This window comes from Salmo salar, chromosome ssa07, assembly GCF_905237065.1.
Source record: "Salmo salar chromosome ssa07, Ssal_v3.1, whole genome shotgun sequence".
NCBI lineage: Eukaryota > Metazoa > Chordata > Actinopteri > Salmoniformes > Salmonidae > Salmo > Salmo salar.
Genome location: NC_059448.1, coordinates 46,372,914 through 46,400,889, shown reverse-complemented (window position 1 = coordinate 46,400,889; position 27,976 = coordinate 46,372,914). Strand labels below are relative to the sequence as shown.

General features: G+C 43.8%; 1 protein-coding gene across 1 annotated transcript; it reads left to right on the top strand.

The window, feature by feature from the left end:
* Positions 1 to 27,929, top strand: LOC106609461 (nuclear receptor-interacting protein 2). The gene is made up of 6 exons (XM_014208325.2): positions 1 to 854; positions 11,083 to 11,391; positions 22,582 to 22,664; positions 22,935 to 23,050; positions 24,213 to 24,265; positions 25,932 to 27,929. The coding sequence occupies exons 1-6, from the start codon at positions 699 to 701 to the stop codon at positions 26,049 to 26,051; spliced, it is 837 nt and encodes a 278-aa protein (XP_014063800.2). The 5' UTR covers positions 1 to 698; the 3' UTR covers positions 26,052 to 27,929.
* Positions 27,930 to 27,976: the final 47 nt, after the last annotated feature.

The window sequence follows — 27,976 nt, the reverse complement described above, 5'->3', positions numbered from 1 at the left end:
GAGGAGAGAGAGAGCACAGAGAAAGCAGAGAGAGAGCAGAGAGAGAGAGCAGAGAGAGAGGAGAAAGAGGAGAGAGAGCAGAGAGAGAGAGTGGGGGAGAGAGCAGAGAGAGATAGAGAGAGAGACAGAGAAAGAGCAGAGAAAGAGAGTGGCACAGTTTGCTCCTGCAGCGCTGCAAGGACAGACTGCACTGACAGAGGAAGGGACACACACACAGCCCAGCGTGAAGAGAGACATGTCTACGTAACAGGACCATCAGCACACTAATCATTTCTGGACACTGACAGCAACATAGAACACAAATAGATGCCAAGGACTAGCACCTCAAAACAACCTCACCCTCACACAGAGGGAGGTCACATTTTGAAGGTGGAACAGTTTGAAGACGGTCACAGTAAAGGCGAGGGAAGACATTTGTTCTGGAAGAGACCAACTAAAACAGGAGTAATCAACAGTATCATCTCCTCTCTGCGATCTAGCTCTTGGAAGTGAAAAGGAGAGACTTTACAGTACAGGGCACTGGGCTGTGCTGCTCTGCCTTAAACACTCATACCCTTCTGTGCTGCTTCTGCTGCTACTGCTGTTCCAAAACAGGCTACATCAGACAGAGGTACGCTGAACTGAGCAGCTCTGCTCTACACTCTAGCTAGCTGTACTGCACTGACTGACTGGTTGACTGACTGGTTGACTGACTGACCATGAGTGAGTCAAAGAAGGGCGATCTGGCTATCCGGGATAAAGCCATCCTGGGCCAGCAGAGGCGTCTGAAGCAGGCCACCCAGTTCACACACAAAGACTCAGCCGACCTGCTGCCTCTGGATGGGCTCAAGAGACTGGGCACCTCCAAAGATCTGGTGAGTGGCTGTCAATGTCCCATTGGACTATTCTTATTCTGTTACTGGTGGTACTGTCACTTACATGAGTTGTATTCATTAAGGCACACCGTAGCAAAATGTTTTGTAGAATGTTTTTACTACAGTGTGCCCTGCTCTTATTGAACAAATTCAGATAGTCCCTCCCTGTTACAGTCTTTTTTCTTCTGTTTGCTACCTAATGAATACGACCCTGGTCAGTGGCTGTCTGAAAGGCCCATTAGATCACACTCTATTGCTTGTATTGTGTCACTTTGACTCTTAGTGGTGGTGGCTAATGGTGGCTAAATGGTGGCTAAATGGTGGCTAATGGTGGCTAAATGCATTTTGGATGAGACTTGGCACATAGAAGATGTTGAAATGAGCTTATTTGGATAGTTAGTTGAAGAGGCTGTACTCTGTTTGCCACCAGCTGCTTGGCATTGTTGGTGCTTTGGGGACCGTTGGGAGACAAGTTGAAAGATATGAATATTGTCACAGTATTTTTACAACACTGGGGTAAACAGTTGGCTCAATCTAACTGAATGATTTACTAGGTTTAAAATGCGGTGTAAAGTAAATGTAGTAAGTCTGTGACTAATGAGGTGGACCTTTGATTGACTATGGTATTGCTTTGTTCTCTTGATGTTGTCATCAAAAATAGTTGAACATCAACACCATACTGCTTTTCTATCAAACCTGTGGTATCCTTATCATGGATCTACCCTGTTAACGATGCAACATCAACTGCAATTTCCATTATCTGACGAGATGTCTAGAAAAGATGGTAGGCCATGTAACCGCATAGAAGATGAAAGACTCAGTACAGTAGATGAGAGGACTGCCTGTCAAACCCTGTTAGAGAACATGGAGCCTCAGAGACACAGTGTTGTCCTCACAAGTCTGCTTCCATCAGTACACTAGCTATGAGGCCAGAGGGACAGAACAAACAGAGCTGGGCAAGTTAGATTAAGATGCAGGCGCACACCCACGCAGCCACCCATGCAGCCACCCACACAGCCACATTCATCTAATCAATGCATGGCACAGTGACAGAACACACTGTAAGACAGAGCGACAGTCCCTGTTATGAAGTGTCTGCCCGTCCCCCAACATCCTCCCACTTCCTGCTCAATCAGTCCTCTCTCTCCCAGTCCTCCTCTATGGGCACAAGGGCTTCCTGTGATAATGGCTTCATTGCCCCACTGTCAACTCCTGACACAGTCTTGATTAGATGGCTGCCTCCCAAATTCCCAGAGCGCACTCCAAGAATCTCCAGAATGACTGGAGCAGAGAGCATCAGAAGTGTGCTGTGTGTGTGTTTACACTATGTGTGTGTGTGTTTACACTGTGTGTGTGTCTGTGTGTGATTACACTGTGTATTTAAAGCCAGCTTTCGCAGAAGGCAGCGGCATCTCCACGACCAACTTCCATCTCTCTCAACCCTCTCACGTTATATCTAAATCTATTTCCCTTCGCTCTCAGAGTTGAATTCTCTCCACACGAGCATTGTGGGAGGATAACAAGCTGTTATTTAGAGCGAAATTAAATATTAGTTGGAGCCTGTCTGGTGCTGTGGATTCTATTCACACTCTGAGAAAATATGAAATCCCTATGCAGGGAGAGAACCTGGAGCTAACCATCCTCTGTATCCTAAATGGAACCCTATGCCCTATACACATAAGGCTCTGGTCAAAAGTAGTGCACTATATACAGTGGGAAATCAGGTGCCATTTGGGATTCACCCATGGTGTCTGACTTGTAAACGAGTGTCTCCGTTATTCTGAATACAAGCAAGCAATACTCAGGGGAATATTTGATTACAATGGTGACAACAAGAGAGGATGATGCCACTGACACACTTAGGCTCTTAAGTATATTTACAGCCACATGTATTACTTTATGCCACTTTGTCACGATATAATGCAGTCAGAGCTGAATCTTTTCTGCATCACCAAAATGCAGACCACATCTGCTGAACGGCAGCATTTAATTCAACGACCCTACTGGGATAAATCCCTCTTATGCTAATACCAATTATCTGCTCATCGGAAAGAGAAAAGAACTCACTCTGATTCATACCTCATTTGCTAGAAACCCCATTCGATGGAGGAAACAGGCCACAGGGGTTACAGAATGATTCGCATGTCATCTCACCGCCCTGCATCACATTGTAATGGCCTCGGAGCCTGAACGGCAGAACGCCAGAGAGGCAGCCATTGTTACAGCTCCCCCGCCGTGCCTCGCTCTCCGTACTGACTGTCAAAAGCAATCACGCTCCAAGTGGAGACATAGCTAAAGTGAATTGTAGAAAAGCAGCAGGAGTTTCCCTAAGGTGTGTGGGGATACTCTGAGATAAACCAGAAGCCAGCTGATAGGCACCAACAGAGTAGTGATGTCACCTCACAGCTGAATAGACAGACAGTATGTGTGTATATTTTGTATTTATTTAACCTTTATTTAACTTTGCAAGTCAGTTAAGAACAAATTCTTATTTACAATGACGGTCTAGGAACAGTGGGTTAACTGCCTTGTTCAGGTGCAGAGCGACAGATTTTAACCTTGTCAGCTCGGGGATTCGATCTAGCAACCTTTCGGTTACTGATCCGACGCTCTAACCACTAGGCTACCTGCCGCCCACATGTGTGTGTGTGTGTGTGTGTGTGTGTGTGTGTGTGTCTGTCTGTCATTCTGAAATAGTGTTCATATCTCAAGAATGCTTTATTATCAGTCTCATGGGTTCCTTCCCCTATTAAGGAATGATGAAGCCATTTGTCCTCATTATCATTCTCAAGTCATTAAAATAGAACTATTCCTGGTGTAAAAACACACATTGAACCACGCAGGGCTTCTTTAGATGTAGCCTGGTTTGCTACTCCACTTCAACTGAGCCAGAACATCATTTAACAGTAAAGGGCCAGTTATATAAGAATGAATGTCTCTCTCTCTCTCTCTCTCTCTCTCTCTCTCTCTCTCTCTCTCTCTCTCTCTCTCTCTCTCTCTCTCTCTCTCTCTCTCTCTCTCTCTCTCTCTCTCTCTCTCTCTCTCTCTCTCTCTCTCTCTCTCTCTCTCTCTCTCTCTCTCTCTAGAAAAACAGTGAGGGTGAGGAAGAGAGGAAGCAGCATCCCTCTCGCCACTTCTCAGTTACATCCCTCCATCTGCTCTGCCTCCCACTCTTTTTAACTTTGTGTGTGTGAAAGAAATGTGTGTGAGTGTATCTGTGTATCCTCTCTCCTGACAGACCCGGTGAGGCTTGTCTAATTGGGAGGCTCCAGGTGTCTCTGTCAGGTCAGAGCCGGGCTGCAGAGTCCGCATGCTCCAGTGTGGAGCAGAATGTAGAGCACCTTCCCTTCTCATCACCTCACTGCAGTATGAAGCTCAGAGGAGTGCATTACACCACCAGGCAAACAAACCCAGCAGGGCATTTCCTTCTCCACATCAAGTGGAAGTGTCTGGGCTTGGTTTTAATTGGTGGTAATTATCTCATAAAATTGTTTATAACATCCAAGGATGACAACATTAGACCGAGTTCTCTCCCAGATGGCGACATGGCACCTTCACTCACACAATGTGATCCCTTGACATTTCACTAAGAAGTTTGAGAAAAGTGCCCTAACTCTGACTGTGGAGGGCCATGGCGAATTGATTCAGGAGACATCTCAGGAAGGTTCTAGTGATTACCATTAGAACCCAACACTGAGCCAATTAGCCTGGCTGACCAGAGCGGAGGTGAGGACCCTTCTCTCTATCCCTCCACACTCTATCTGTTTCTCTCCCTCTTCTCTGCACTCTCTCACCCTCCCTGCTCTCTCTCAACCACTCTCTCTCCCAGTTGTCAGAAGCTTTGATGGGCGGCAGCGTTGGTTCACCCAGAGCTGGTCCGCGCTCCGCAGACAGACAGCCGGCTAAAAATACCTGGGTGAAACAGACCGGCGCAGAGACCGAGGGGATGGCAGCGGGAGAGATCGAGAGTAGAAAGAGATGGAGATGAGAGAGAGAGCAGATGTGTCGCTGGCTACACCCTGATGGTTTGTATGACAGGAAGCCAGCGGCTGGACACCTTGATCCGAATGGGAAAGCAGGCATTAGCAGAGTCATGTGACTTCAGCCATGACAGAGAGAGGAGCCTGTTGCAGTCAGATAATTAGCCCACACGGCAATTAGGCTCTAATCTCTCAGAGAGAGTGAGAGAAGAAAAGAGGAAAGAGGACATGCCATGACAAAAGGGAGGGAGAGAGAGAGAAAGAGACAGTGAGCATCATACAGAGAGAGTGAGCATCATAGTGACCGGTTTGAACTGGAACACTGTGGACGTGTTCCGAGGGAGGTCACTGCAGGACATTCAGCAGCAAAATCAGCAGTCTGCAATATGTATTAAGAACACAGAGGAACAGTGCGTGTGTGTGTACGTGTGTGTGTGTGTGTGTGTTTGAGGAGGGCTTGAAAAGATGCTAGATGGAATGCTAGAATATGACAGACAGGATACAGACAGGAAAGGACAAGGTCATTGATGATTGATATTCTAGAAACATCCCAGTTTGTTTTTCCTCTTAACCTATTGTGCCATGTCTAGTGGTTTGACTGGACTGGTTGTCTAACTGGGTCAGTTTGCTTCTGTATCTAGTAAATTCAAATATTTCAAAAAAACTAAACAATGGCCATCTAGCCTACGGGGGACAACAGTTGGCATTCATCAATTGTGTCATACAGTGTTAACAACAGTCATAGAAATATTATATGTCTTGCCAATAAAGTTTTAATTTCAATCTCTGCTCCACACTTTCAGTACCAGAAAGGCTATGGGAAGTTATACTCTCTTCAATTACAGCTAATTGAAGAGAGAATTGATTTCTAGAGACCAAGTAGGGGAGGGACATTAAGGGACAGGAACTTTCACATCCTTTGTACACGTTTACCAAACATCACAAATCACTATTTAAGACTCATCCAGTCATCATCTCTGCTGGCTGAAATGAATGATGGCTAACCATGATATCAGCCAATATAATCTAATCTGCATGAACGCTGATGGATGCAGACAAAGATTAGCCTAATTCATAGCAGGGATGCCAATTCCAAGTTAACCACTTAGCCAAGAAAGCCTACCACCCTTCAGCATGCATTTACAACCATAAAGGCATTGTATAGCATAATGTCTGATGTATGACTGCTACCTTCTCCCAAGGGGGATTCAATAGGGATAACTCCATATTTAGTGTGACAAATCAAATAAAAGCTTTGTATGAGCGAATTAGCAAAACGAGACAGTTTGACATGTACTCATGCTTTTGCCATTTGACGGTTGGCACAAAAGTGATGAACGTGTCCACTGTGACAGCCGAAATTGAATAAATAATCAACGTTTACTCGCAGCATTTGGTCAATATATTATTTTGTTGTTGTTGCAAAAGCCCTGAAATCATACTGCTGACTTTAGCACTCCATCTTGTCTCTGAGGATGTCATGGCTAGAAAAGAGGCCAGACAGATGCAACATCAGACATGATTATAATCTTTGTCTCCAAACGGGTTATTTTACAGCCACTTTCATCCCTGTCCCTGAAACCAGACAAAAGACTAAGCACATCCGCCAAAGTGCAGCGCTAGAACAGTGAATTGCATTTGAACTTTATAAAAAAGGCCAGGGCACATACTGTATGGCAGTTCACGACCGCTGCACACAGGCCGCTTGTTGTGGACAGGGGATCTGCATTCAAACAGTCTGACCTCGCTGTAGCTGCAGGGCAATCGGAACCTACAACAGCCAGCTGCCTCCTCACTCACATGGAGCAGGGGGAATTACATTGGGTACACTGCTGTCAGCTTCAATCTGCTCTGCTCTTTGCCAGTCAGAGAGGAGCACTGAGGAGGGGAAGTATGGGTAATGGAGTTTTTCTTTAACTGATTAATAATAATGGGATTTAAAGGAGGATTTTCTCCTTGGGAGGGGAGGCAGGCAACCAGGCAACTCTTTGCCTCTCCTGTTTCTCTCTCTCTCTCTCTCTCTCTCTCGACTGTGGACTAATTAATGCTTGTCAAAGTGTCAAAGAGAAATGTTTATTTCTTCATTTTTTAAATCTCCTCCCAAGGACCAAACAAAAACTCCATAAATGTAAAAAGTAACACACTGGGACGAAGTCAGATAAATCAGCAGTACCACAGACTGTGTCTGCGTCTGGAATGACACCCTATTGGGATACCATGGGGCTCTGGTCAAAATAGGGAACAGGGAGCCATTTGTGGACGCAGCCTGTGACTCCTCCCTCCAGACTGGGACTCCTCCATCCAGATGAACCTTTAGTAGTTCGCCCAGGGAAGCCCTTCCATCAGCCAGCCAGCCATTTACCTGTGTTCATTATCTATCTCCCTGTGTGTGTTTCCGTACACATGCTGTTCATTACAGCAGGAAGGAGCGGGGGAATACGTGTTGAAGTACCCTTAATCATTGTCGGATTTAGATAATACATTATCTGATCCTGCAAGCTTTGAGAAATGTAAATGAGAAAACTTTGCTGATGGAAGATAGAAGGCTGAATGGTGGGGGTCAAACGAGAATGACACACAGTACACTGCTGGTTTTCCAATGACATCTTTGATAAAGGGCTGCGGACTTCGAGATAAAAACCAGTCTCTATGGGTGTTGATAGCTGGGAAGGTGGGTGTGAGGTCAAAGGAACCACAGGGGCTTGATTTGAACGGTTGTCAGATATGACGGAATCCGAAAACACTGTCCACTTTGCTCCAGGACCAGAAGGATGTGACTATGATTCAGGCCCGGTCCAAGTGGCCCTGTTGATTGATGTGGAGTGGTGCGGAGCGGATGTCGAGCTGCTCACTGTGAAAAGCCTATTCTGCGGAGGGCTCCTGTGGAGAGGCCTTCTTCACAGCTTGTGTCAGAGCTGACTAACACAGCTCAGCCTAGCAACTACACGATCAGCTAGAACTGAGGCTGGGTTGGGAGGACAGTGACATACAGACTGGTAGCTTCTAAAGTACCCAGATGAATTGTGTAATGCCCCAACTACTAGCTTTGGCACAATACAGAAGAATCTTTATAAGTTCCATGTCCTCTGAGAGTGATTGAATACCTCTCACATCACACTCTGTCGGTTCCTGTATCCACAAACCTTGGTTGGACTATGAGGTAGCAACAGCAACAATATACTTTTGCCTTCGCACTGGCAGACAACAGTGAAGGAGGGGAGAGATGGAGGCAAAATGGTAGGAGATGTGGGGGGGAATAAAGGGATGACAGGACTGGGAGAGGAATACAGTGTGACCCCTAGGTAACCTCTAGGATGACAGGGTGTGTTACTGAGAGACAGATGTCAATCAGTGTTGTGGAGCAGGGGGAAAGCCATTATAAACACAGTGTATACATTGTATACACACACATACACACAAACACACGGGAGTGCATGAGAGGACAATATTATAGCCAGGATCTACTGGGATCTCTCTATCCCTCTTATTCTCTCTTTCTCTCTCTCATTCATTCTCTCCCTCTCTCTACCCTCCAATAATTCTCCCCTCTTATCTTTATTCATATTGTAAACAGGCAGAACAAGCTGCAGCTTCCAGCCCTGTGTAGAGAATGGTAAATTAGCCCTGCACATTTCACAATACGAAACAATGATGAACAATGCAATCAACTGAGAAAAGAACAGGACCAAATACCAGCGTGGCATTTATCCTCCTTCTTCCTCTCCGTCTTGCTCCATCTGTTCCTCAGGCTATTGGGTATGATTGCACAATCGCAGTATTTGGACAGTAAACCCTCTGGGGATTTGTGCTCTTCGTATCTGGGTGCAATACAATACTGTGATTACAGGAGTGGGCCATGTAATACTTCATTTATATGCAGAGATAGGATACAAGGTACCAAGGCTATGAGGTTTTCTATTAACACGAACATACGGAGGAAATGTAAAATAACATGATTTATTATAGAACTATAAAATAACCCTATTAGAGGTGGCATTGTATCACAACATAGTAATGAGGCTGTTTGTGCTGTGATGTCCTGCAGCTTCTCTCTGTAATATCTTTCAGAGGATGCACTAGACTACAGACTCAAGGCTGTATACACAACGGACACCTGCTCATCTACTGACGGTGTTGAGGAGGTCAAGGGTCATGTCTGTGTAAACCCCCCCCCAAAAAAAAATGCTGTTATTGTAATTGTTAGCATGTCTTAGTGGTATGATATTTGTGAGTCAAACTTTCTCACTCATAATTATTCATGATTCAGTCAGGACTATCCGTAATCATGGTATTAGCCACGTTAATGTAGAAAGTGTTTAGAAACATAATCTATTCTTATTTACAATAAAAGTCACACGAAAATGACACAATAGATTATTTACCATTAATTTCTATTGGGCACAAAATAATGTGAAACGCAACCAAAACAACCAGCAAATGCATCCAACAAGTTGGTAGAGTCACAAGCTTGATGTCATCATCGCGTGCCGGGAATATGGGACAAAATAATAACCTTTTGACTACTTTAATATACATAAGTGAATTTATCCCAATACATTTGGTCCCCTAAAATGGGGGGACTATGTACAAAAAGGTCTGTCATTTCCAAAACAATTCACCCGATATGGATGAGAATATCCTCAAATTAAAGATGACAGTCTGTATTTTAACCTCATAGTCATTGTATCATTTCAAATTCAAAGTGCTGGAGTACAGAGTCAAAACAACAACAAAAAGCCACTATCCCAATACTTTTGGAGTTCACTATATACAGTATACCCACTAAATGTCTTAGAAACGTCAGAGCAAACAAGCTTCTTGTTTTTGTTCATTGTTCATGTGGTTATCACACATACCAGACTTGCTTCTGTGTGTGTGTGTGTGTGTGTGTGTGTGTGTGTGTGTGTGTGTGTGTGTGTGTGTGTGTGTGTGTGTGTGTGTGTGTGTGTGTGAGAGAGCTAAATATGAGAGGGAGAGAGAGAGTGCATATCTGCCTGTTTACAGTGTCAATAAGCCCTATAACAGAGGTCTTAGTAAAACTGGCCTCTCCAGAGAGTACTTCCTCCCTGATCAATAGAACGCCTACCCACAGAGGTATACAGAGGCCTGATACGATCTATCGTGTGAGCCAGTGTGAGAGCACTGACCAGTCATCACTTTGACGGGCTGACAGGGAGAGCTGGAGCACAGGGTGAAATGAGCACAGGAGGAGACTGACAGACAGCTCGGCTTGGCTCTGATACGCTCTGATGTTGTGGTCATTACCTGAAACCTTCAACACCTCAAATGAACTCACAATGAGGCCCCAAAGGTGAGATTTGAGACCAGCAACTGTGTGATACAAGCAGAACAACTGTTTTGTAGGCTACATACTGTACAGACATGCACAGTGCAGATAAAAACACAAATTGGAGGCGCGCCTACACACACATAAGCGTGCACACACGCTATTTACAGCTAACGATGTGCCTCTGGCATAGAGAGAATGGATGTTTCCATCCCGTCAGTAGCAGCACTGTTTTTCAGCAGCAGTTATTACATCTGAAATGACTGGCATCCTCCTTCTGGTGAATTGATGCTGTTGGTTTTGTTGGTGTTAGCTGACCTTCTGTTCACTTCAAACCACATGGCCTCTTAGAAAAACTATTTCCATCTTTCTCTAGAGTGACTCCCTACTGCAAAACAACTAGATTACCATTAGGCTCAACATTTTATTGTTTTGCCCACCAGTTGTTCTGAAATGGTTTAAAATCGATTTTTTATGTTAGTGATCCAGGCAATTATCAAATCATAAAACAACAGTTGCTTTAATGTCTCTATAGAATGGGGTTGGTCTGAGTAAATGGACATGAAAGCTGTACAGAACACTAAGATAGAAATGTATCATATTTACAGAACTCTCTGTCCTGAAGAATATAGAATCATTGTAACATTCTAACATTGAACAGAGACTGCACGAGACTGGTTCCCTCTTCTCTTAATTTATTTATTTACCATTTTAGGTCTACTATGCACCACCTATTAAACTAAGGGGCGGGATCTCAGACACAGATTAAGCCAAGTCCAAGACTAAAAAGCACTATCAATGGAGATTCTCTAGTGACATCATTTTGAGTCACCCTGCCCCCACCCCAACAGACATTTATCATTGCCACAGTTGTAATATGTATATATTACTTTTTTATTTAGTACCCTGCAATTACATCTGCCAGCCTATACATGTGACCTGCTCTGTCTCTTGGTTACAGCAGCCCCACAGTATCGTGCAGCGCCGCCTCATGGCGGGAAACATCACACAGCTGCGTGACGAGGCCCGCGTGGGGAGACCCTCGCCCCTGGTCGACAGCAAGGAGGGGGGCGCCGGCGACGCAGAGGAGAAGAGCGAGAGCACGGCTGACGACTCCACGGAGGAGAGCGAGAGGAGCCTAGAGACGAGGTCGGACGAGGAGGAGGACAGCAGCGAGGCCGGGGGGAAGACGAGCAGCACGGCTGGGAACGATAAAACAGAGGAGGGGAGGAAGGACAGGCCTCTCACTACCCTGCTGGTCCAGTGCAAGGTACGCTTCAACATCCATCCTTCATTTCAGCATCATGGGTTTTTTATTAACCTAAATTAAATCTCAGATACTATTCAGTTCCACTCCATATGAAGATAAAACAGGAGTGAAAGGGAGAGATAACGGGATAGGAGGAGAGAGAAGCACTCAGAGAGACCACAGTGACTCATCATTTATCCAGATGATTTATTCCCTCATTGTATTCCACTGAGCCCGGTCTCATCAATTCTAAATGGCTTTGATTCTAGGGTTTGTAGAGTCCCCATATCGACCCTCTGCACCCCTCAGACACTCTCGTCACACTGTGTCTGTGGCTAAATGAAGAGCTAATGTCACTGCAACAGTGACTCCTCCACATGCAGGATCAACAACAGCCTCATAATGAGGTCAACACACAGCTGAAGACCCCATCATACTAACATCGTAAGATAATCATACGAACAACACTGGTAGAATCAATCTATACATAAGATGGGAAGACAAACCAGTAATGCAAATGCATTGAGTCCACTGGCAACATCATTCATTTCAGGGAACGAATAGCATTCATTAAGATCTTATTAGTGAACATGAGCAAACATACCATCCAAGTAAATTCTGACTCAGTATGTTCAGGCTATATTATTTCTGCACACAACCCACTGACAACCCACATACTGCAACGGAACAATTGGACTAACTTTAAAACACCATACTGCACGCACCCACAAGTATTGATTGTCTGGAATACAGGCTCAGACTGATGAAGCAACACCTACATACACGAGACTAACCAGGCATCAACTCCACTGAGAGGTACGGAAATATACCCCCAATTAAAGGAGTTTGACCTTGGGGAGTGGGTGGGCGGGCGGCAGAGACGACTGTGTACTTTCCCTCCTCCTGATCACCTCACCTGAGTCACTCTATAGACCAAGGATGACTGCCACACAAAAAACACCCACTCAGTTGCATCATTTCTGACTGATGTCATCTCAAGGTAGTGTTGTGCGTATTTCCATTGTCCCCGGTGTTACCTGGCAGCATTTAACTGACTGGCTTTCTGAATCATACCTGCCTGAAGGATACCTGTGAGAGCGTTTGAGGTTCCAACAAATCAATGTGGTTTGGGATAAATAGAGCTTTGTTGATGAACTCATACACGTACAGTGCCTTCAGAAAGTATTCATTCTTGACTTATTCCACATTTTGTTGTTACAGCCTGAATTCAAAATGGATGAACTACAATAAAAAAATTGAAAATTGCACCAATCTACACACAATACCCCATAATGACCAAGCGAAATTTTTTGGGGAAATGTTTGCAAATGTATTTAAAATCAAATACAGAAATATCTCATTTTCATAAGTATTCACACCCGAATGAATACTTTGCAAATGCACCTTTGGCGGCGATTACAGCTTTGAGTCGTCTTATGTACAGTTGAAGTCGGAAGTTTACGTACACCTTAGCCAAATACATTTAAACTCAGTTTTTCACAATTTCTGACATTTAATCCTAGTAAAAATTCCCTGTCTTAGGTCAGTTAGGATCACCACTTTATTTTAAGAATGTTAAATGTCAGAATAATAGTAAAGAGAATGATTTACTTTTATTTATTTCATTACATTCCCAGTGGGTCAGAAGTTTACATACAGTCAATTAGTATTTGGTAGCATTGTCTTTCAATTGTTTAACTTGGGTCAAACATTTTGGGTAGCCTTCCACAAGCTTCCCACAATAAGTTGGGTGAATTTTGGCCCATTCCTCCTGACAGAGCTGGTGTAACTGAGTCAGGTTTGTAGGCCTCCTTGCTCGCACACGCTTTTTCAGTTCTGCCCACAAATGTTCTATAGGATTGAGGTCAGGGCTTTGTGATGGCCACTCAAATACCTTGACGTTGTTGTCCTAAAGCCATTTTGCCACAACTTTGGAAGTATGCTTGGAGTCATTGTCCACTTGGAAGACCCATTTGCGACCAAGCTTTAACTTTCTGACTGATGTCTTGAGATGTTGCTTCAATATATCTACATCATTTTCCTTCCTCATGACGCAATTTATTTTTTTGAGGTGCACCAGTCCCTCCTGCAGCAAAGCACCCCCACAACATGATGCTGCCACCCTTGTGCTTCACGGTTAGGATGGTGTTCTTCGGCTTGCAAGCATCCCCCTTTTTCCTCCAAACATAACGATGGTCATTATGGCCAAACAGTTCTATTTTTGTTTCATCAGACCAGGGGACATTTCTCCAAAAAGTACGATCTTTGTCCCCGTGTGCAGTTGCAAACCGTAGTCTGACTTTTTATGGCGGTTTTGGTGCAGTGGCTTCTTCCTTGCTGAGCAGCCTTTCAGGTTATGTCGACATAGGACTCGTTTTACTGTGGATATAGATACTTTTGTACCTGTTTCCTCCAGCATCTTCACAAGGTCCTTTGCTGTTGTTCTGGGATTGATTTGCACTTTTTGCACCAAAGTACCTTCATCTCTAGGAGACAGAACGCGTCTCCTTCCTGAGCGGTATGACGGCTGGTGTTTATACTTGCGTACTATTGCTTGTACAGATGAACGTGGTACCTTCAGGCATTTGGATATTGCTCCCAAGGATGAACAAGACTTGTGGAGGTATACAATTATTTTTCTGAGGTCTTGGCTGATTTCTTTTGATTTTCCCATGATGTCAAGCAAAGAGGCACTGAGTTTGAAGGTAGGCCTTGAAATACATCCACAGATAGACCTCCAGTTGACTCAAATTATGTCAATTAGCCTATCAGAAGCTTCTAAAGCCATGACATTATTTTCTGGAATTTTCCAAGCTGTTTAAAGGCACAGTCAACTTAGTGTATGTAAACTTCTGACCCACTGGAATTGTGATACAGTGAAATATACGTGAAATAATCTGTCTGTAAACAATTGTTGGAAAATGTACTTGTGTCATGCACAAAGTAGATGTCCTAACCGACTTGCCAAAACTATAGTTTGTTAACAAGAAATTTGTGGAGTGGTTGAAAAACGAGTTTTAATGACTCCAACCTAAGTGTATGTAAACTTCCAACTTCAACTGTTTGTCTGTATCAGCTTTGCACATCTGGATTTGGGGATTTTCTCCCATTCTTCCTTGCAGATTTTCACAAGGTCTGTTAAGTTAAATGGGGAGCAGCGGTGAAGAGCAATCTTCAAGTCTTTTCACAGACTTTCAATGGGATTCAAGTATGGGTTTTGGCTGGGCCACTCAAGGACTTTCACATTCTTGTTCTGAAGCCATTCCAGCGTTGCTTTGGATGTATGCTTGGGGTCATTGTCCTGTTGGAATGTAAATCTAGCCCCAGTCTAAGGTCATTTGCACTCTGAACCAAGTTCACAAGAAGGATTTGCCTGCTGTCATGTGCCTTTTTCTTAGGAGTGGCTTCTGTTTAGCCACTCTCCCATAAAGCCTAGATTGGTAAAGTGCTGTAGAGACTGTTGTCCTTCTGGCAGGTTTTCCCTTCTCAGCCAAGGAACTAGGTAATTCTGTCAGAGTGGTCACTGGGTTCTTGGCCACCTCCTTCGTGCCCGGTTGCTCAGTTTGGTCGGACAACCAGCTCTAGGGTAGTCTGGGTAGTTCCATATTATTTCAGTTTCCCAATGCTGGAGACCCCTGTGCTCTTGGAAACTTTCAACACTTTATACCTTTCCCCAGATATATGCCTCATCACATTTATATCACAGAGTTCTACAGACATTTTCTTGGACTTCATGTTATAGTTTATACTCTAACATGCACTGTCAACTGTGGGACCTTACTGTATATAGACAGGTGTGTTTCTTTCTATATCATGTCCAAACAATTGAATTGGCCACAGGTGGACTCCAATCAAGTTGTAGTGACATCTCAAGGATGATATAAGGAAATTGGATGCACCTGAGCTCAATTTGGAGTGTCAAAGCAAAGGGGTGTAAATACACTATCAGTCAAAAGTTTGGACACACCTACTCATTCAAGGGTTTTTCTGTATTTTTACTATTATCTACAAGGTAGAATAATAGTGAAGACATCAAAACTATGAAATAACACATATGGAATCATGCTGTAAACAAAAAACTATTAAACAATTCAAAATATATTTTGTATTTTAGATTCTTCAAATCAGCCACCCTTTGCCTGGATGATAGCTTTGCACAGTTGTCTTAATTTGTGCCCTTGAAAACCAAACCCAGAATCAAACTGAAAACACATTTGAAACCTTTAGACATGCCTCCTCGTCTTTCATTTCAAAATGTTAAGTTTAAAAGAAAATGTCAACAAAGTTGAATTTCATAGTGGTTTTATTAACACCATCATTTGCCAAGTGCAAGATGAATTATGGAATGCTGAGATAAATTCATGAAGTGCCATATGAAAAGAGAGTTATACAAGGGACAATAAAAACATTCATAAATCATTATCCGTAGGCATTAGATAAACATGTATGAAGAGAGCTGTACAAGGCAAGATATAAAAAATAAGAATTATGCAAATATAAATCAGGTAAATGTGCATATGAAGGAAAACTATGACAGACAAAAAAAACACCAATCAAGAGTTATGCTTAGATAAGGTAGAGCTGACAGAGCTTTACAATACACAAAATATATGAACCATTTAAAAACAGAGATGTATAAGGCCCCTAGATACCACATAGATGAACATATTTGGAGCACAGAGTTAGTCTGCCTGACTGGAACTCATCTACTATCCTTGGCAGCATATGTGTGAAATAGAATGTCTTTATTTTAGGGATAAGATCAGCACAGAACTTCACATCAAAAGGCACATCAATAACAACCTGCTCGGATGGAGCCCTGACAAGCAGTGTGCATCTGTACGAATATTCAAAGATAGATTCACAACGCAGAGGACTAAAGGTCAAGAGGGAATTCATTATCAATGGAAATAGTTGCTTTTCTGTAATGGGGAACTGAAGATTAATGGGTCAGGGACACGCAAGGAATTTCAGTCTGGGACTCATAGCTACATGTGTCAAGTTCTCATTGGTCCGAATTGTCTATACATTGAGCCTGAAACAGGATATTTGTTATTTGGCCATTGGCCCAGTTTTATTGCAAGACATTCTAATTGGTCAACCACAGGCTAGGGTTGGATTATAAACTACATCCTGTCTCTTTGTTCAGAGGAGAAACATTGAGGACAGGGAAGAATAAACATCTACCATCTACTTTCAAGCATAACAACTATGATTTGTTCTCTTTAAATAAATATATTTTTCACCCCCTGATTTGCTTTGGGGTCTGTGCTATTGAAGAATAACATTGACTGCTAACACATCTCTCCAGTCCTGTGCAGAACATGCATATTTGCACCTGCATGTAGTACCCACGGGCTCCATTAGGTTGCAGCTGAGGAACCCCATGCACCAGCTTCACATCGGTGAGTTTGCCAGAGAAAATTTCAGTCAGACTCACACTTCTTAATCAGGACAGGACATTTGATTTCTAATAGTTCTTGAGAGTTTAACACTCGATCTGGGCTTGCAGAAAAACAAACATGGCTCCTTGACACTCACTACTGTGCCTCTACTCTCCAGACTAAACCCTCAGCTCTCCATCCATGTGTAGGCCACCTGCTCGTTCTCCTTGCCATATGTGGTTGCGGAACCTGGGGGAAGAGATGTTCCCGCACAAAGAAGTCGGGATTTGTTGAGGTGCGCACAGGAACCTTCTTTGCTGAGCTAGCAGTGATCCGAAGTTTACGCGCGTCATACAATGTATGGGAGGCACTTTGTGCTTTAGTGACCTCCTCCAAGCTGGCACATTTACACTCCTCCAGCTTAACATATATGTCATAAAATGACAAGCATTTCTGACACTGCATGTTGATGCCATGTTCACCATAAGGCTGTTGTAGCTGTGTGGCTGCTGCTGGAACCTGATGACTGTTTGGTTTAGCTTTGATGCAATTGTGTAGAAAGCTCCCCACTGGAACATTGGCCCCTTTCAAACTTTTAAGTGCGTTGTGGGAGTGGTATGCAGGACTTGGAGGTAGAGATGGAGAAGCGGCTGGGGTGCTGTCAGAGAACTCGTCACTTGGTTTGTGACGTTTGAAACAGATCTCTCTCAACCTTTTTAGAGCTAAATTCCGCTGCGTCCCCGAGTTCCACTGGTATTGCTCATCTGTACAGGACACCCCTGTCAACCCTCCATACACAGCATTCTGCACCTTCAACAAAACACTACTGTTAGAATAGTCAATTACAGTACAGAACACTCGTTTACATGGTGTTCACAGCTGACTAGTTTACACAGTCTCCTTTTAACTAGTAGGTTTAGGTTATGCTGGTAATTTCCTATTTGATTGTAAAACTCACCTTGATTCTGTACCTACCTCATTGCCATTCGAGATTAGACTGATATTCTTACACAATGAGCCATTACTGTAATAGTTAACGTTATTAGTTCTGGTCAGTGATATGGTATCATCACAATTAGTTAGCTAGCTAAGTAACTAGCTAACGTGAAACATATCATTCATAGAAAGGGTTATGATAAACAAAAAGCCAGCGAACTAGCTACCTTCCATAGTATTGCAGCTGCATGACTGCAAGACTTTCCCTGCCCTGCAACACAAGAACACCCTGCAGTCTCCACCTTACCGACAGATGATACAAGAATCCAGGCAGAATGGTGGTGTGTTTTGCTCTGACTGGGCTGGACATCTGCTTTGAGGAACACCAGGTTGTCATCCTGAAGACAGTGAATAAGCACCCGTCCAACTTTGCTGCTGTGGAGGTATTGATATGCCTCTGTGCTTTTGTAGCTCTTCACCTCTGTCTCATCCACACCGAGAGACGAGACAAAATAATTAAAGATGTCTTCGTAGGTGATGTGGCCATTTTTTCATATCGCCCTCCTACTCTTGAATAATCCGTGGATGTGGCACAGACTTGCCATTCGACTTTGAAAGGTTTTTCTTGGTATGATCCCACAACATTTTGAGCTAGCTAGCTAACGATCGCAAAACGGCAAGAACGCCACAACGAAAGTCCTCCATAAAACAGAACGTTCGGACATTGTTTTGTTTCCGGGTTCTAAAATAAGGTGAATACTTAAGCAATAAGGCCCGAGGGGGTGTGGTATATGGCCAATATAACACGGCTAAGGGCTGTTCTTACCCACGACGCAACGCGGAGTGCCTGGACAAAGCTCTTAGCCGTGGTATATTGGCCATATATCACAAACCCCAGAGGGTTCATTAATTGTTTATGGTCCATTGAACAAGCATGGGAAACAGTGTTTAAACCCTTTACAATGAAGATCTGTGAAGTTATTTGGATTTTTACGAATGATCTTTGAAAGACAGGGTCCTGAAAAAGGGACGTTTCTTTTTTTGCTGAGTTTATATACTCAATTTACGTCACAAATAGTACGGTTAGTGCGGTTTGATCTCGTTTGTTTAATTCTGTTTTTAAAAGCGGCTACATGCTCCATAGTTACCCGTTAATTCCGGAGCCATTTTTAAACTTCACAGAAGGGGAGGAATTTTTCACCACTCAGGCAGAGACAAAAGCACACGTTCGCAGGCCTGCTGAGAAATCTGGCTGTGAGAAGCCTGCAGGGATTAAGGGAGGAAGCTCAACTATCACCATATTGTGTGTCGGGGACTACATTTTTACACCCAGCCACAGCAATGGGATTTGATGTCCTAGTGGGCTTTAATCTAGGGGGTAAAAAACACCATAGAGCCAAGTCAATGTATGTACTGTGATACACAGTGATAATATGGCAGGAAAAAGACAAGTGAAAACATGCTTTTCTCAGGATGTTTTATCCATCCATGATCCATTTATCCACCCATCCAACCTTTATCCACCCATCCAACCCTTATTCATCCTTCCATCCATCCACCAATCGAACCATTCATTCAAAACATGGTGGATGTTAGAGAAGGCTTGAGATGAGGTACACTGGCTCAGAAACCACAAGGTACAGTGAGGGAAAAAAGTATTTGATCCCCTGCTGATTTTGTACGTTTGCCCACTGACAAAGAAATTATCAGTCTATAATTTTAATGGTAGGTTTATTTGAACAGTGAGAGATAGAATAACAACAAAAAATCCTGAAAAACGCATGTCAAAAATGTTATAAATTGATTTGCATTTTAATGAGGGAAATAAGTATTTGACCCCCTCTCAATCAGAAAGATTTCTGGCTCCCAGGTGTCTTTTATACAGGTAACGAGCTGAGATTAGGAGCACACTCTTAAAGGGAGTGCTCCTAATCTCAGCTTGTTACCTGTATAAAAGACACCTGTCCACAGAAGCAATCAATCAATCAAATTCCAAACTCTCCACCATGGCCAAGACCAAAGAGCTCTCCAAGGATGTCAGGGACAAGATTGTAGACCTACACAAGGCTGGAATGGGCTACAAGACCATCGCCAAGCAGCTTGGTGAGAAGGTGACAACAGTTGGTGCGATTATTCGCAAATGAAAGAAACACAAAAGAACTGTCAATCTCCCTCGGCCTGGGGCTCCATGCAAGATCTCACCTCGTGGAGTTGCAATGATCATGAGAACGGTGAGGAATCAGCCCAGAACTACACGGGAGGATCTTGTCAATGATCTCAAGGCAGCTGGGACCATAGTCACCAACAAAACAATTGGTAACACACTACGCCGTGAAGGACTGAAATCCTGCAGCGCCCACAAGGTCCCCCTGCTCAAGAAAGCACATATACATGCCCGTCGGAAGTTTGCCAATGAACATCTGAATGATTCAGAGGACAACTGGGTGAAAGTGTTGTGGTCAGATGAGACCAAAATGGAGCTCTTTGGCATCAACTCAACTCGCCGTGTTTGGAGAATGAGGAATGCTGCCTATGACCCCAAGAAAACCATCCCCACCGTCAAACATGGAGATGGAAACATTATGCTTTGGGGGTGTTTTTCTGCTAAGGGGACAGGACAACTTCACCGCATCAAAGGGACGATGGACGGGGCCATGTACCGTCAAATCTTGGGTGAGAACCTCCTTCCCTCAGCCAGGGCATTGAAAATGGGTCGTGGATGGGTATTCCAGCATGACAATGACCCAAAACACACGGACAATGCAACAAAGGAGTGGCTCAAGAAGAAGCACATTAAGGTCATGGAGTGGCCTAGCCAGTCTCCAGACCTTAATCCCATAGAAAATCTGTGGAGGGAGCTGAAGGTTCGAGTTGCCAAACTTCAGCCTCGAAACCTTAATGACTTGGAGAAGATCTGCAAAGAGGAGTGGGACAAAATCCCTCCTGAGATGTGTGCAAACCTGGTGGCCAACTACAAGAAACGTCTGACCTCTGATTGCCAACAAGGGTTTTGCCACCACGTACTAAGTCATGTTTTGCAGAGGGGTCAAATACTTATTTCCCTCATTAAAATGCAAATCATTTTTTAACATTTTTGACATGCGTTTTTCTGGATTTTTTTGTTGTTATTCTGTCTCTCACTTTTCAAATAAACCTACCATTAAAATTATAGACTGATCATTTCTTTGTCAGTGGGCAAACATACAAAATCAGCAGGGGATCAATTACTTTTTTCCCCTCACTGTAGTACTGCTGACCCAGCGAGGACACAGAGGTTATGTCACTGGGTTGTGTTAACTCGTGTTCAGGGAAGCATATCATTATGTGTCCACTCAGTGTCCTTCCCTCTCCATCGAGAGGGGGTGGGTGTGACATCTTGTTCCGTTCTCACTCACGCGGATCCACCATATGCTGTGAAGTGTGAACATGTTTTAAATCCTCCCTCCAGAGTTGCGTGTTTTCAGCAACATTGCCTGTTCTGCCTTCCACTCGCAGAAGTGTGATATGCTAACTGACTTGCCTAGTTAAAGGTTACATTTTAAAAAACAATTAAAAAAATATATACAATATTCTAAATAGAGCCTTGAGATTTACAACAGAAACTTCATTATAGAACATTTTACATTTATAGGTTTAAGTGCCTTGCTCAAGGACACATCGGCAGATTTGTCACCTAGTCGGCTCGGGGGAATCAAACCGGCGCTCTTTCAGTTACTGGCCCATTGCTCTTACCACTAGGCTACCTGCCGCCAGGCCTCTGCAGTCATTAGAATCTGCCGCAATGTCTGCTTCCCCTTTACCGTGAATCACTGCATTGTGACATGAAGTGCCCTACGACAGAACCACTGGGAGATGTGGAGGAGGATAAAGAACCACCACCCTGGCTGTTAGCAGCTCTGCTGGGTGGGTAAACACACACACACACACACACACACACACACACACACACACACACACACGATAACGGGGAGTGAGACAGATAGGATGCTTTAGGCACCCAGGAGAAGACAGTCCTGCTGAAACATAGGATCCTCACTTCAGAAGTATTGTTGTGTTGTTTACTGTTCTATGGTTCTGGCTCAGAAGACAACATCATGTTGCTATTGTACAGAAGATGTTGCCCTTGAGCATAATGGTTTTGGACGAGCACTATTTTCAAATCAGGAACTGACCGGTTCGCTGATTAGTTGAAGAATATTCCACAGGCTCTGCTGATTGGGCTAATATTTTACTGTCTAGTAATGTATTCAGGATTATAAAAGCATGGAGAGGCCTCAGATAACATGGGATCATCATCTGTTTCAGAAAACAAGCACGGTCACTGGCTCTAATGGTTGAACTAATAGTCAACACATCCACTGGAGTGAGACTAATGATTTCACAGGTGTTTTTTTCTAAAACAGTCATGGTTGGTTTGGTATTATCTCTAACCACGAGGCAGAATAGTCCTGCATCATCAGCACAGGCTTCATGATCTAATAGTCTCTGACTCAGACAGAGGATCAATACAAACGTGACTGCATATAAACAATTACGCCAAACCTCCACAACACCTAGTCTGAAACACAACCTGTAATTGGTTGGGAAATGTGGCTTAATAATGGACTACTAGCACAAATTTGACCAGAACTCTAGAGTCGATAAGCCTTTAATTCAGACTTTATATCGTAGTTTGGCAGTTTTACAGGCGGGCACTTGGCAGGCGTAGCAGAGCTGTTGGGACCCATTCGATGAGAAGCCTTTTGTAATCAAACAGATATATTTCTCTATAGCTGCAGGATAAATATAAGTGTTTCTGTCTGATGTTCTCTCCTTTATGGGAGTATCAGTGTGTTGCCTATACACTTATACCGTCAGTTAACACTGTAGTTGTTCTGCTGTGTTTCCACAGTGCTGTGACACTGAGGTGATGGCTTCCATCAACACCGGGAGTCAACACAACCGCATCTCCAGCTTCTGCTGCAGGAGGCTTGGGTGAGAGGCCTTATTCTCCCTCGCTACCTCTCTTTCTCCGTCGACCTCTACCACACCCACGAATACCCACCCATCACATAACACGCCTGGGTCCAGGTTTGCCAACCGGCACCGAAATACAGAGCGCCAACAAACACATTTGAGTTCCACAGGCACTCACACAACCACAACCAACATCAGACCGCATCAGCATCAACAAACTGGCCTGTGAGAGACAGAACAAAGTAGCGTCCTAATAACCTCTACCATGGCCGTGTTGTGTGTTGCCAGATTGGTTCCCACCCAGGAAGGTCCACCCTGTGAGCAGACAGAGGGCCAGGGCTCTGTGAGGGGCCTCCAGCTGCAGCTGGGCAGACAGATTGTCCAGTGCTCTGCCCACGTCACCGGTAAGGAAGGGGAGATCACATATTACGTCACATCAACATTTAAAGCAGCATTGCAGCCAGTTGTAATGACTGTCAATGAAGCAAGAGAGAGTCCACTCATACAGGGTAGGAATACAGGTGTTATGACAGTGTCAATGAAACCCTTTCGTTTTTCTTTCTCCGTAAACATACATTCAGTTCAGCATTATCTGGACTGTAGGCGTGACAAACAACATTGAATCGAATAATGCTATGGATTGGATAAGTAAACTTGATTATATAAATCGCTGGGGTTAAACTGTAATGTTCCTGTCAGTGATCAATACAAAACGACTGGGTGCTCTCTCACAATGACCCCAAGCCATTTTCCACACCATCAAGGTTACTTCCCTTTACCAATGTCAATATGAAACCCCTTGGTAAAAACCCCCCAACAAATCAGTGCCTAGATCCAACGCTATGTTTCAGACGGTAACATTAACAGACGTTAATAGATTTGCTTACTGGCTGTGTTATTTCTGAATGCTTGCTCTAAAAAGGCAGCGGTCTTAAAAGGTGTTGGAGATGTGCTTGCCAGCCAATGTGTGTGCGACAGCGTGTGTGTTTGGGATGGTCTTCCCTGTGGCTCAGTTGGTAGAGCATGGTGTTTGCAGCGCCAGCATGGTGTGTGCAATGCCAGGGTTGTGGGTTCGATTCCCACGGGGGGCGAGTACAACAACAAAAAAATGCATGAAATGACATGTATGTATTCACTACTGTAAGTCGCTCTGGATAAGAGCGTCTGCTAAATGACTAAAATGTAAATGTGTGAGAGAGAGTGTGAGTGTGTACTCAGTATGCAGCATGTGCTCCTGATCTTTCCTATTCAGCAGCCAGGGACAAATCACAAAGACAAATAGCACTGAGCAAGCAGGGAGAGACTAATACCTTAATAGTTGAACACACACAGAGCGCACACACAATCTCACACAAACACACAATGCAGATGGGAGAATAGAGATGTGTTGATGATTCCTGTTAGATTTGAGCTCATTTATGCAGTGTTAATTAATCAGTCAGCGAGAGACACGGCAGGTTAGAAATTCACTGTTTCTTATTCTGCTCTCTCTCTCCTCTTCATCTCTCTCTCTCTCTCTCTTCCTCTCTTTGTCTCTCCTTCTCTCTCCTCTCCATCTCTCCACAGAGGATGAAGTGTTTGAGCTGTGCCTGGGTCTTCAGACTCTGCAGGAACTCAAAGTAAGTCCTCATTAGTGTCGCAAATATGTAAATGCTGTGTTTGATCTGCCGTCCTACGTCTTATTTACACACTTTATGCTAATTGTTATATTTGGTAGCACTTATTTGTTTTTCCTTCGCCTCCAACCCCTTTCCATGCGTGGAACGGATGTGGGTGGGGCTAGGTCTACATAAGTGTGCTAATTTAAAATAATTCACAAAAGCTCTGACGAAGGCCGCGAGGCCGATACGTAAGCTTATTTAAGATCAGTGATACTATCAAGAGCAGTGTGCGGTTTCCTTTTACCTTCATCTTGTTCAACTGTTGCCATGCACCTGCAAAAAGTTTGCTCAGATGTGCAAGTGCCTTCTGTATTTTGAATCTGCCGTCCTCCCCAAATCTCCCCCAACTTGAACTTTACAGCTAATGAAAATTGCTGCTAAAAGGGAAAAAGGAGGCAGACATTGAGCTGTAGCAATTAGATTAAGCAGAGGCCTTAGTAACACATTGAAGATGCCGGTTCCTATCAGAACACATCAAGTAATACCAGATTAAGACGGAGATGGAGACAGACAGGTTTGTGTTATGTTATCGGAGGGTTACGGCTGTCTGCTGGCGCTTCCTGTTGAGGACAGGGCTGCAGGTGAAAGCAGACAGATAAGACAGAATTCAGATCAGCACATCTCACTGAGGAGGTTTAAAATGCTGCCATTTCCCCAGGATATCCCAGGAAATGGCAACACAATGTGACAGTCAACAAACAGAACAGAAGAGGAAAATGCATGAACAGAATTCTGTCTTAGAGGGTCTGAGAGGGAAAGTAGAATTAGGCACGAGACTAATTGCGACCATTTCTCACAGAGAATCTAATTAAATTAGACTTTAAGGGTACACTGCAAACCAGATCTACGATTACGCAAAAGCACCCCCGGAGGATCCGCGATACCGGAGACAATTTTCCTTCCAAGTGCACCCAGTCTCAGTATTCTGCTCCCTCGGCAAAACTCAAGATGGGAACATTAACTCAATTTAATCATAGCAGAAAAGTTTTCAAAATACTCCTTAAATAGACCGGTGGCTTGGAAAAAAGGGTGAATCCTAATTTAATTATCACGTATGCCTGCAAGGAAAGATACCCATATATGGAGATGGAGGAAGCCTGGAGTTACAGTTATAGACAACTGTTTGAACAGAGACAAAATGTTCAGTTTAGTCCCTGGGCCGTTCTGGAAGTAAAACACAGAGCTCAGTGGAGTCTGTTAGTCCCAATGGAAAGCAGAGAGCTAGACTCAGGTGCATCTCACAGCCATTGTGTGAATTGTGATCACATATGCATGTGCACTGGGGCATACTTAAATGTTGTGCAACATTGCATGGAGCCCCTCAAGAGAACCATTTGGATGGAAAAGTACATCACTGAAAAGAGTACAGTGTCTCCCTTTAATGTCACCATGTGCAGACCAATTGAACTGCTATTTGGAGCAGACACGGCGACCTTTCCGAGGATATTGGTTTACATAACATTCTTAACCTTCTGTTGTCTACAATGGCACTTTGTTGGATGATGGCAGTTCTGCAAACAAATGGAGTTTCCATGGCACGCACTGCATTCTATCTGTGGTAGAGTTGATGTTAAACCATGTTTTGACCCATCTGATGTCTCCCATATCCATACTTTATCTCCAGTGCTGTGTGGACCTGAGCAGTAGAGTCCTAAAGCTCCAGGGCTCAGGGGAGGAGCTGCCTTTCATGGAGCCGCCATTGGTCAGCCAGTGCCAACACCAAGACAGCAATGAGAACCTGTGACGCTGGCGTGTCACAACCTCCCAGCCATCCCACGCCCTCCTCTGATTGGCTGGCGCTGAAAAAAACATGAGGTCCGGGCCGGGACTGTCCAATCAGTGTCTCGCACTGCCAGCAACATGGTTGAGCACCCTAATTCTCTTCAGTTTACACCATTGTGTTTGTTTCTGTGGAATTAAGACATTACCATGATGTTACTCTTGTATTGAATTAGCCTAGTTTATGGAGCAGATGGAGCTCAAGGATTGGGACAATTCTATGTAACAACCTTCATAATTATGTACTTAATCAAGGTGTTTTTTATCTGCCAGACAGTGCATCATTGTTCAATACACTCTTAGAAAAAAGGAATCCAAAAGGGTTCTTTGGCTGTCCCCATCGGAGAACTCTTTCTGGTTTCAGGTGGAACTATTTTGGGTTCCATGTAGAATCCTTTTTGTAAAGAGTTCTACATTGATCTCAAAAGGGTTCTACCTGGAACCAAAAGGTTTCTACCTGGAACCAAAAAGGGTTCTTCAAAAAGTTCTCCTATGGGGACAGCCGAAGAACCCTTTTAGGTTATAGATAGCACCTTTTTTTCTAAGAGTGTACTGAAACATACTGAGGAGTCAGACGATGATTATCATTTGAAATGAACATATTGTGATTTGGAGGTATAAAATAATTTACGTTGATCATCAATTAAATGCCAAAACTGTTTAAAATCGAAATCAGTTCAGCCTTGAGGAAGAAATTGTATCTCCCTCACATCCCTTTACAGAGTGATAGTCTTTTAGATGTCCTCTCACACGTGCTCAAGAAAAACGGTGAAAAAACAGGTCTTGTGAAACCTTTGAATCTCCCTGTTAAAAAATCAAATTGAGAGTCAGGACAGACAGGGAATACTGGAAGAGATGTGAGGAGACTACTATTCCTAAACGAACTGCCTTCAGCCAAGTGAAGACTCTCTCTCTCTCGTCTATTTTCCAAAATGAAGAGTGCTCCTAAGAATGTCACGACGACCCACATCAAAACTAGTTCTCAATAATTCCACTTAAATGTTAATAGAGTCCTGGAGCTAGTTGTGTGTGTCAGACGGACAGCACAGCAAAAAGATCCAAACATTCCATAATTCCGCATGATTTTTTGTAGAAGTCTGCTTTTGTATAAATCTGGATGTTAGTGTTCCTGTGAGAGTGTGTCAGTGTGTGTGACTTGGAGATGTGCGAGTGTGTGTACGTACTGGTAGATGTGCACTTTGTGTGTGTGTGTGTGTGTGTGTGTGTGTGTGTGTGTGTGTGTGTGTTGGATGCATGTCAATCGAGGAGGGGCTTTTCTGTTTCGATATGGTTAGTGGATAGTGTTTCACATGGGAAAGAAAAAGGGATGAGTTCTATTTACTTCTCCTATTCCTACTCCTCCCAGCTCCTCCTACTCCTCCCAGCTCCAGTCAGAGGGAGCTGCCAAAACGGAGCTGACCCCAGCTGCCTTCCTTCCCTCGTCTTTTTCAGGGGACATGAATCACTCTGCTCTGAGGCTGCTCTCTGGGCCAAGGCCCTCATAGATGTTTGTTTAAGCATATTCTCTCTCTCAATTTTTTATGTTCGGGAAACAAATCTGCTTGGTACATTTTACCTCCTCTCATTCGGTACGTTATTCACTTTGACAAGCCTTGTTTGCTGATTTGGTATTTTACTAGGACGGGCGCAGCGGCACAGAATCATCATCAGGCCCCTGCTTGCTGCCTGACTGACAGTTTCAAATCAAATCAAATGAATCACATGCATCGAATACAACAAGTGTAGACCTTACAGTGAAATGCTCACTTACGAGCCCCTAACCGACAGTGCAGTTGAAAAAAATACGTATAAGAATAAGAGATAAAAGTAACAAGTAATTAAAGACGAGCAGTAAAAAATAACAATATATACAGGGGGTGCCGGTACAGA

Coding starts and splice junctions, on each gene's coding strand:
- LOC106609461 (XM_014208325.2), top strand. CDS start 699: ATGAGTGAGTCAAAGAAGGGCGATCTGGCTATCCGGGATAAAGCCATC. Junction 22,665..22,934: donor TTCTGCTGCAGGAGGCTTGG/GTGAGAGGCCTT, acceptor GTGTGTTGCCAG/ATTGGTTCCCACCCAGGAAG. Junction 24,266..25,931: donor AGACTCTGCAGGAACTCAAA/GTAAGTCCTCAT, acceptor CTTTATCTCCAG/TGCTGTGTGGACCTGAGCAG.